At 49.3% G+C, this 10,019-nt stretch overlaps 1 protein-coding gene across 2 annotated transcripts in view; it reads left to right on the forward strand.

Moving 5' to 3' along the window:
* LOC146338146 (uncharacterized) overlaps positions 1 to 9,475 on the forward strand; it is a 38,920-nt gene extending 29,445 nt beyond the window's left edge. Inside the window, exons 12-16 of one of the 2 annotated variants that reach the window (XM_084815991.1) lie at positions 1,305 to 1,442; positions 3,410 to 3,499; positions 4,478 to 4,686; positions 7,108 to 7,314; positions 8,812 to 9,475. In XM_084815991.1, coding sequence (XP_084672117.1) covers positions 1,305 to 1,442; positions 3,410 to 3,499; positions 4,478 to 4,686; positions 7,108 to 7,314; positions 8,812 to 9,099 — 932 coding nt within the window. In that variant the 3' untranslated portion in view covers positions 9,100 to 9,475. The remainder of the gene's footprint in view (positions 1 to 1,304; positions 1,443 to 3,409; positions 3,500 to 4,477; positions 4,687 to 7,107; positions 7,315 to 8,811) is intronic. The other variant, XM_084815992.1, reaches the window with a different exon arrangement.
* Positions 9,476 to 10,019: the final 544 nt, after the last annotated feature.

Raw genomic sequence — 10,019 nt, forward strand, 5'->3', positions numbered from 1 at the left:
TGTCATTGCACAGTAATCTCTGTGGAAGCCTGTAGCCTCCTCGGCCAAGCCATCATGAGGAAGACGTCCTGAGGCAATTCCTGCCATGGGGCTTTTTCAATTCAGGAAGTGCAGGTGGCCTGGGAGGCTGCAGAGCAATGGAAGGATGTGTAATAGAGAGAAAAAAACACACACAGCACCCTTGGCCACCTCATAGCAAGCTCAAAAATACCACCCAAAGAAATTCAAAATTCTGCCTCAAAAAAGTCGAAGCCTCACCACAGTTGACGCTGCTGCCACCTACAGAAGCAATGCAGTAAACCAGAAACCCTGAGGAAAAAAGAAGGAACCTGTGCCACAACCCCAGCCAATAGCGAGCCCTCTCTGTGAGAAACTGTGGGAGGATTTCTCCTCCCCTAGGAGAAATTCGGTGAAATTGTCCCCCCAGTTTCTCTGCCCACAAATAGGCTGGAGAGTTTTGAGAGGCCCTTTGTGCATAGCTCTAGTTGCAGTGCCAACACTCTGGAGATGCTGAATGAAATTGGGAGGTTGTTTCTTTTCTTTATATTCCGAAGGGTGAGAAACCCATGCAGTTGTTCATGGCTTACTACTTTGTATAAATGTATAAACTCACAGACATACACCTTGTGATGAGTTTTCTCCATACGCTCAGTTTGCATGTTAGTCCCCTTCATATGTTAATTGCATGTAGGGGGGCTCCCCAAGTACAGTGGTCCACCAGACCAGGCTGCTGGCTGGACTGTCCCCAGCATCACACAGCATCCCTAGCTCCGCTGTCCATGGATCAAGCTAGGACATCTGCAGCAGGGAAGCCAACATGCGTAGACCTCTATGAGGGATAGGATACTGCGCAATTGGATTTCTGGTTTGCATGGAAGCTTCTGCACATAGAGGTTTACGTGCATAGGTTTCCCCACTGCAGATGTCCACACACAATGCATGGATGTTGGGAGTGGGTCTGGGGCAGCGTTCCAGCTCCTTGTATTTGTAGAGCCCCTTGACACGCCAACCGCTGGTGATACCACATGAGCCTATGGCCTGATTGGAGTCCACACGGAGAAGAGCCTTCAGTGTGGTGGCCCCCTTTCTTTCCCTGCCCCTAGAGGTCAGACAGGCACCAACACTGTGTTGCTTCTGCCGCCTCCTGAACACAACTCTATTCCAGGAAGCATTCCTTAACTGACCAGCCACATTTTTTATTGGCCTTCCGTTTTTTAAAAGAATAGTTTTAATAATGGTGTTTTGATCTTTTAATCTTTTTACTATTTTACTTTTTATGTTCGCTGCTCCGGAATCTGCTTTAGATATGGAGTGGTATACAAATGTTGAAAATAAACAAATGACCGAGTTAAGTCATCCATGGCCTGTTGCAGAACTGCCGGCTGTTCAGGGCGCGGAGGTCTACGCCTTGAACCACACTACGGATGGAGCATGGCTTCCCAGTAGGACTAATGGACATCTTTCCAGCGGTTTTTTTTGGGGGGAGGGGAGTACTTCCTTGACATGTCTTGCTGGTTTGGGAAGGAGATATCCTAGAGAGAGCAGCTTACCTGCTCAGTGTATAGCATAGAAGGGGGACGTAGACAGAATCCAGGAGCCCAGCATCTATTTCTTCAACCATTAGACCAGTGTCAACGTACTGGGCTAGATGGACCCATGTTCTGACTCAGAATAAGGCAGCTTCCTATGTTTATTAGCTAAATAGATAAATACAGAAGTAAACGCATAGGGAGTTGGGAAACGCACAGAACCCAGGAGTCCAGCATCTATTTCTTCAACCATTAGACCAGTGTCAACGTACTGGGCTAGATGGACCCATGTTCTGACTCAGAATAAGGCAGCTTCCTTTGTTTATTAGCTAAATAGATAAATACAGAAGTAAAAGCACAGGGAGTGGGGAAACGCACAGAACCCAGGAGCCCAGCATCTATTTCTTCAACCATTAGACCAGTGTCAATGTACTGGGCTAGATGGACCCATGTTCTGACTCAGAATAAGGCAGCTTCCTATGTTTATTAGCTAAATAGATAAATACAGAAGTAAACGCATAGGGAGTTGGGAAACGCACAGAACCCAGGAGCCCAGCATCTATTTCTTCAACCATTAGACCAGTGTCAACGTACTGGGCTAGATGGACCCATGTTCTGACTCAGAATAAGGCAGCTTCCTTTGTTTATTAGCTAAATAGATAAATACAGAAGTAAAAGCACAGGGAGTGGGGAAACGCACAGAACCCAGGAGCCCAGCATCTATTTCTTCAACCATTAGACCAGTGTCAACGTACTGGGCTAGATGGACCCATGTTCTGACTCAGAATAAGGCAGCTTCCTTTGTTTATTAGCTAAATAGATAAATACAGAAGTAAAAGCACAGGGAGTGGGGAAACGCACAGAACCCAGGAGCCCAGCATCTATTTCTTCAACCATTAGACCAGTGTCAATGTACTGGGCTAGATGGACCCATGTTCTGACTCAGAATAAGGCAGCTTCCTATGTTTATTAGCTAAATAGATAAATACAGAAGTAAACGCATAGGGAGTGGGGAAACGCACAGAACCCAGGAGTCCAGCATCTATTTCTTCAACCCATTAGACCAGACTCTCCAACCACATGAGTCCAGGAATCCTGGATCCCGGCCCAAAATGGTCTTTCCTGACAGAACCCAAGCCCACACCCCACACCCGCCTCTGCTCCTAGAGAAAAAAGGAGTCCTCACTCCCAACGTCCATACAGTTTCTAGCCCTCTAAAGCCCCGCTGCGGCTCCCAAAGTATTAAAGGAAATCAGCTAGGGAGGGGACCCAGACCCACGTACCTGTTATAGCTGCACATGATGCTGAACGTCCCAGCCCGCACACAGGCCTCAAACTGAGGCAGGAAGGTCATGCGCCAGTCACACTCTTCCACCTGGCACAGAGCACAGACATCATTTCCACCCGGCCTACTGGCATCTCTGGTAAAACTCCAGGCAGCAGAACACCTGGACCCGTGCAGGTCAGGCGCCTACAAGACCGATTCTGGCTTTTAGCAGTTTTTATTTTATTTTATGTTTAAGTGTCGCCGTTCCTCCCACAAACATGCCTCTCTTCCCCCCCCTACTCATTTTATCCTCACCGCCACCCTGTGAGGTAGGTTAGGTGGAGAGACACTGACTGGTTCAAGGTCACCCCAGTGAGCTTCATGGATGAGTAGAGCTCTGAATCCGGATCTCCTGGCCCTGCCCGATAGCTGGGTGGGGGATTGTGGGAGCTGTAGTCCAACTCATCTGGAGGAGGCAGTTGGGAATTATGGGAGCTGCCTTCCAGCACATCTGGAGGGCACCAGATTGCGGAAGGTGGGTGTATAGGATGGAGACAGAGGGAATGAGGGGGCAGAGGGGCTCTGTTTAACACGGCTTCTTTTTTCTCCTCAGGAACTGAACTGGAGCAAGAAAGCTGTGACCGGAAGGACTTGGCCTTGCCCGGGCACCAGCTGGCACTCCTGCAGGACGTCGTGAACTGGGGTGAGTTCGTTTGGAATTGCATGAAGTCCAGCAGGTAAAGGGTGCTTGAGGTGGTTCCAGACTCCTTCTAGCACTACCAAGCAAGACCCTGTGCAGCTGTTCTGTCTTTTAGGAAAGTCGGAAGCTGCCTTATACTGAGTCATACCCTTGGTCCATCTGGTGTTGGTGACACTGACTGGCAGCAATGGCTCTCCAGAGTTTCAGGCAGGCGTTTTTCCAGCCGTCCCTGGAGATGCCGGGGATCGAACCTGGGACCTTCCACACGCAGAGCACCTGCTCTGCCACTGAGCCACGGAGCCTCCCTTTAACAGATGCTTTTGTGGAAAGGAGAAAGACAGAAGAAGCGCCAGGAAAACACCAGAGGGTTACAAGTGGCAAACTGTAAAATGCCAGGCATTTTACATTTGACCGAGGCAGGGCGATTGCACTGTCAAAGCCTCAACTAGAAGCACCCTGGCTGCCGTGGGCACAGCAGGGGGGGCCCGGCTCGCCAAAGGGCAGCCACAGGAAGGGAGCCCAGCCAGACCCTTTCATGCCAGGGTGACCGAGATCCCAGCATGCTTTGCTACAACACCTGTGGCTCATGGGAAGTTGTGAAATTACGCTGCCTACTGATGGAGATCCCTGGGCAATTGCTTAGCTGTACTCCTAGGGATAGAAGAAGCGGCCCTGTACGGAGTCAGAGCACTAAGTTGGCTTCTCCTGGGCCATACATGGTTCTCCAACCCACCCTCGTTTTTATCATCACAACAACCCTCTGAGGTAGGCTAGGCTGAGAAGTAGTGACTGGGCCAGAGTCCCCTGGTGAGCTTTGTGGCCGAGTGGGGATGGGAATCCAGGTCTCCCCACTCCAAGTCCAACCCTCTAACCACCGCACCCAAGGGTGCTGGGTCCACTGCTAACTAAGGGAGTGTTTGTGTACGTACATGGTATTGATTTGGCCTGTTCATTACTAACCTCTTGAGGCTTCTATTTCAGCCGCTGGGCATCCAGTGATTCTGCTGCTGTTCAACGCAGGCCCGCTTGACGTGAGCTGGGCCAAGGCCCATGATGGCGTGGGAGCGATTGTAGCCTGTTTCTTTCCTGCTCAGGCCACAGGCCTGGCTATTGCCAAGGTGCTAGTGGGAGCTGAAGGGGCAAATCCAGCAGGCAGACTGCCTGCCACGTGGCCAGCAAGCATGCACCAGGTAACGCTCAGCTGACGTAACTTCTGTGGTCACCCCCGTCCTGAGAAAATGAAAAGCAGCATCCCCTCGTGCATATGCCAGTGTGTAGAAGCGTATGCAACTGGAAAAACTGTCTGTGGATCATACTTCGAAGCCCAGCATTTGGCAGGCTGTTTTCCTGGACTGAACCCTGTTCACGAAATGTCATTTTCTGCTAAATGTTGTTTTTGTCATGGTGCAGCCCGTAGATGTACAAACCCACCATCTGCAGTCCAGGAATAGCATAACCATAATCGTCTATTCTTCTGACTCGCTTAACTATCCACCGTTGCTTCCACACTTTAGCGCTGCTTAGCTACTGCTTTTCTGCATCTGGCTGGAAGCAAAATTAGGATGGAGGTTCCACACAGCACTGTAATATACCCAGTGAAGGCTGGTGGGTCCAATGTCATGGGGCAGTGAATCTGCTCTGGGTTTCGGTCACAACCAGTCAGAACCCTAAAGGAGCTCCATACCTTGGATATCCACACTTTGGATAGCTCCTTTAGAGTTTTGACTGGTACTGACCAAAACCTAGGGCAAAATCACCGCCCCACTGACATCGGACCCACCAGCCTCCACTGAATATACCACCACTTTGTTATTCAGAAGTGCCCTTCTCCATGCCCAGATCCTCCTATAATTTTTACTCACAAGTAAGTCCCATTCCACAAAGGTCCCTGACATCTTCAATTAAACATTAATGCAGGGTCAGCCCATCTTATTAGTTCCTGTTGATCCCAGCATGAGGATTAGTTATGAATAGCCTATGAACAGCCCCTTGAATATAGAAAGGAATATCATAGAATCATAGAACAGTAGTGTTGGAAGGGGCCTACAAGACCATCGAGTCCAACCCCCTGCTCAATACAGGAATCCAAGTCAAAGCATCCCTGACAGGTGGCTGTCCAGCTTCATCTTGAATTCCTCCACTGTGGGAGAGCCCACCACCTCCCTAGGGAATTGGTTTCATTGTCATATTGCTCTAACAGTCAGGAAGTTTTTCCTGATGTTCAGCCGGAATCTGGCTTCCTGTCACTTGAGCCCATTATTCCGTGTTCTGCACTCTGGGGTGATCAAGAAGAGATCCTGGCCTTCCTCTCTGTGACAACCTTTCAAGTACTTGAAGAGCGCTATCCTATCTCCCCTCAGTCTTCTCTTCTCAAGGCGAAACATGCCCAGTTCTTTCAGTCTCTCTTCATAGGGCTTTGTTTCCAGTCCCCTGATCATCTTCACTGCCCTCCTCTGAACCCTCTCCAGATTGACTGCATCCTTCTTAAATATTTTGTTTCCTTCTTGGTTTTGCATAGCAAAATGGTGCCATTTCATTATTTTAAAAGAAAAAAAGAGAGGCACAGCCAGTAATTAAAAAAAAAAACTCCTCCCCTGTAGGAAGGTAAACTGACAACGGGGCGATTCAGAGATTAATTCAAGGTGCAATTACGGATTATTAATGATGACTCCTCCAATTGGATAAATAGAAAGAAATGAACAGGCTGGACCCGCAAACAGGAAGTGTTTAGTTAAAGCAGCTGTCCCCTACTTGGGTCCCTCCAGATGCTCTGGACTACAACTCCCATCAGCTCCAGCTAGCAATACAGTTCCTGTTGAATTAATTGCTGGCCAGGGAGCCAGGCGGGGGAGGGATGCCGTGTCTCTGCCCCCACTCCAGTCCGTGCTTTTCTGTGGCTCTTCCAAGCCAAGGCAGTGGGGAAGGCAGGTTCGATCACCGATACTGTGTTGTTTCTTGAGACAGCTCCAGCTCCAATACACGAGCAATGCCTGGTTTCTTTCATGGGAGCTTAGACAGGTGGGCGACACTCACCGCCCACCGTCCCCCGCTCCAATTTTGTATTAAAAAAATAGCTTTCGGAGGAGACTGTCCATAGCAGCTATAGAGCGCCGAAGGGGTTAAATTTAGCTTGTTTGCAAGAAGGGTCACATTTAGCTTGTTTGCAAGCTGATTTTCTCCCTTTTGGCACCCCCTTGCCATGATGGATGCCATTTTTACTTTTTATCATGAACTTTTTATTCCAAAATAAAGTTAACAAAATAAAGGCAACAAAAAGAAGAATGTACATAATAAATCAAAATCACTAAAACAAAGAAATTCACTAATTATAAATCTTAGTCTATAAGTGATATGCTTATGGAACATCCACAGTAAAGTAGAAGCTCAATACCTAATGAAAGTAAAAATACAACTTATTATAGATTTAGCCATTTTGTTATATTTTTTCAGCGGGGGGGGGGGAATAGCCCCCAGGCCTCCCGTATTTGCCCACTCCTGAGCTCAGATATACGTCTTGACTGGCCGTTGGTGAAATTCACACATTTCTCCCCTTGCCCCTCTTCATTCTGCCTTCCTTCATCTCCGTCACCCATTTGTGATCATATTCACAGGTTCCACCAATGGAGAACTACACAATGGTTGGACGGACGTACCGCTACTACGGAGATGAGGCTCCGCTGTACCCCTTTGGCTACGGGCTCTCGTTTACCACCTTCCAGTACAGCGACCTGGTAGTGGGTGCTGATGTTGTGCCCATATGTGGCAACCTCAGCATCTCTGTTGTGGTGAAGAACGCTGGCTCCAGAGATGGCGAGGAGGTGAGGCGGTGTGCATTCCTGCTTGCCTCTATCCATCCCCAGACTGAGAAAGCAGAGAGAGGAGGAGTTTGTGGGTGGGGCAAAGGGCAACAGCTGCAGTGTGGAGCGGGGGCCGAAACGTGAACAATGTTTTGATGGTCCTGGTGCAACAATAGCTAAGGTTGTGCATGTGCCAAGGGTAGGAAAAGGGTGGGGGGGGAGACTAGGCTGTTGGCTGCAAAAAATCGACATGCTGTTTATCTCGGCATTTATTTATTCATTTATTTAAAAAGCAAATGTATAGCCCTTATGGCTGCAAAGATATACTTGAAATTTTAGGGTAAGTTCTGGTGAAATCTTGGAGGCCAGAGTAGCAGCTGAATATAAGGCTACTTATTGGTTCCTACTCCCCAGTTCCTTATTTCTAATTCTCATGCAGCTTGGTGTTGAAGAAGGAAGTTGGAAAACGTCAGCCTTGTTTGCTGAATAAGGTTTCCAGTGGTTGGGCTGGGCCTCCCTGTGACAAGCAGAAGCAGGATAAAGCGGGGTTGGGCAGAAGGTATATCTCCAGATGTTTCGCACTTCAACTCCCAGAAGCCCCTGCCAGTATGGCCAATGCTAGGAATGCTGGGAGTTGAAGTCCAAAACATCTGGAGATCTACTTTCTGTCTACCCTTGGGATAAATTATGTTAAAAAAGAAAAAAGAACAGATGCCCAAATGCATGATTTATCTGGGACACATATTTCAGCTTGGCTTAGTGTAGCATTGTTATTTTTTAAAGCACAGAATACTTACAGCACTGGTTGTGGCTCACTATCGGACGACAGGGGTAAAAAATAAGGCTGGGGTTCAGATGCAAGTAGACTGGGTAGCTGTTCCCTGCACTTCGCAGGCTGTGCAGTTCTCTCGCCTCCACCTCTGCAGCAGAACTCACAGGATACCCATGGTTTGCTAAGAAAGGAACCGAAAGTCACTGGGTCTCCCCTAGCCCCCTACACACCCTCCAGGCAGGATCCTCCACGTGTTAGCCCCTCCCATAACTAATCAACAGCAGTCACTGGGGGGAAGATGTCAGCTAGGCCAAGGGAAGGGTCATATCTGACAATTTGGGTATTGCTGGGTGAGGATTTGGAGAAGGTGGCACTCTGGTGGGTTTGGTCTGTGGAAGCTGGCGGCCCCGATGTCAGTGGGGTGATGAATCCACTCCGGGTTTCAGTCAGAACTAGTGAGAACTCTGCTTCACACCTTGGATAGCTCCTTTAGAGTTCCGATTGGTCCTGACTGAAACCCGGAGCGGATTCCCCACCCCGCTGACACCAGAGCCACCAGCCTCCACTGGGTTTGATGTCCTTGATCCTGGGTAGATGGGCCATTATTCCTGTGCACCTGCCACTTCTGATTTATCACTTGGGCCCTTTTGAAACAGTGCCGTCCCCACCATGTGGCTGGTGGTGGCCTCCAAGAAACGAGCAACTTGATGGCTCCCTCTCCTAACGTCTCCTCCCCCCCCCCACAGGTGGTGCAACTCTACCTCCGCTGGGGACGCGCATCTGTGCCAGTGCCCCGCTGGCAACTGGTTGGCTTCCGCCGGGTGCCATTACCTATGGGTCATACTGCAAAGGTGCCCTTCCAGATATCCTTCAGCCAGAGAGCTGTGTGGGCTGGGGAGTGGCTAGTTGAGCCTGGCACTTTCACCCTTTTTGCCGGTGGGCAGCAGCCCTTCCAAGAAACCCGCGTCCCTTCGAATGTCCTGCAAGCTGATTTTACCGTCTCTGGGAGTGCCCAGAGAGCCAGCCAATGCTAGTCGCTGGAACCAATGAGGACCATTCAGACAAGCAACAGGGCGGCTGGTTGGGCCTGAGAATGTGCCTGGAATGCGCTTTTGCATTAAGCAACAGCAGGAATAGGGAGAATTGGATATGCTGCACGAGGCCCTGTGGATTGCAGGAGATGTTAAGGTTCATCTGGATATACGTCAGCCTCGCTTTCGCCGACTGCAATGGCTGGAACTGATTGCAGTGGAAGATGGGCTGAGGCTGGGGCAGGGCTGGAGGAGAAAGTTCAGAGAGAATAAAAGACGGTTTTCAAAAACTAAAGCATGGATTCCTTTTTCAAGTGATCCTCACGTCTCGCCAGTTTTGCTAAAATGGAATAGGAAATAAAAGGCTTCATGCAGCAGCAAGGTGAGGGTGCTGGACAGGAGATGTAGCGTTTTTCCAATCTCACGCTGTTGCAGACGCTGGGAGCGATGGGCCAAATTTACACAAGAGCCTAGCTGGTTTACCAGGCATGTTCTTCTCTGCAGGGAAATGTACTTCTTTAAAGGGAGGGGGAGGGTGGGATCTCTTAACGGAATACTTGGCGCCCATGCTCAACTACAGTTCCCATGATTCTTTGGGTGAAGCCATGACAGCTAAAGTTTGCAGTGACGTTATGCCCACATTAGTTGAGTGCTGCCTTTATGAGGCTGCATTTATACCACATCAGGCCATTGGTCTATCTTGCATTATACTGTCTACTTTGACCAGCAATAGCTCTCTGAGGACTGCAACCTGAGATCCTTTTATGGCAGGGACTAAGCTGGTGACCTTCGGCATGCAACGTGCCTCTCCTCTAACAGCCGCCATTCTAGAAATACTATGCATTGGAGCCCATTTGACTCCCACTCTGCCACCACCCCTGATTCCATAGCACTCCCCTCAGCCAACATTGCACTGGTAATTT

Source organism: Heloderma suspectum, chromosome 10, assembly GCF_057233095.1.
Source record: "Heloderma suspectum isolate Gila_16-S chromosome 10, 16-S_ref, whole genome shotgun sequence".
Taxonomy (NCBI): Eukaryota; Metazoa; Chordata; class Lepidosauria; order Squamata; family Helodermatidae; genus Heloderma; species Heloderma suspectum.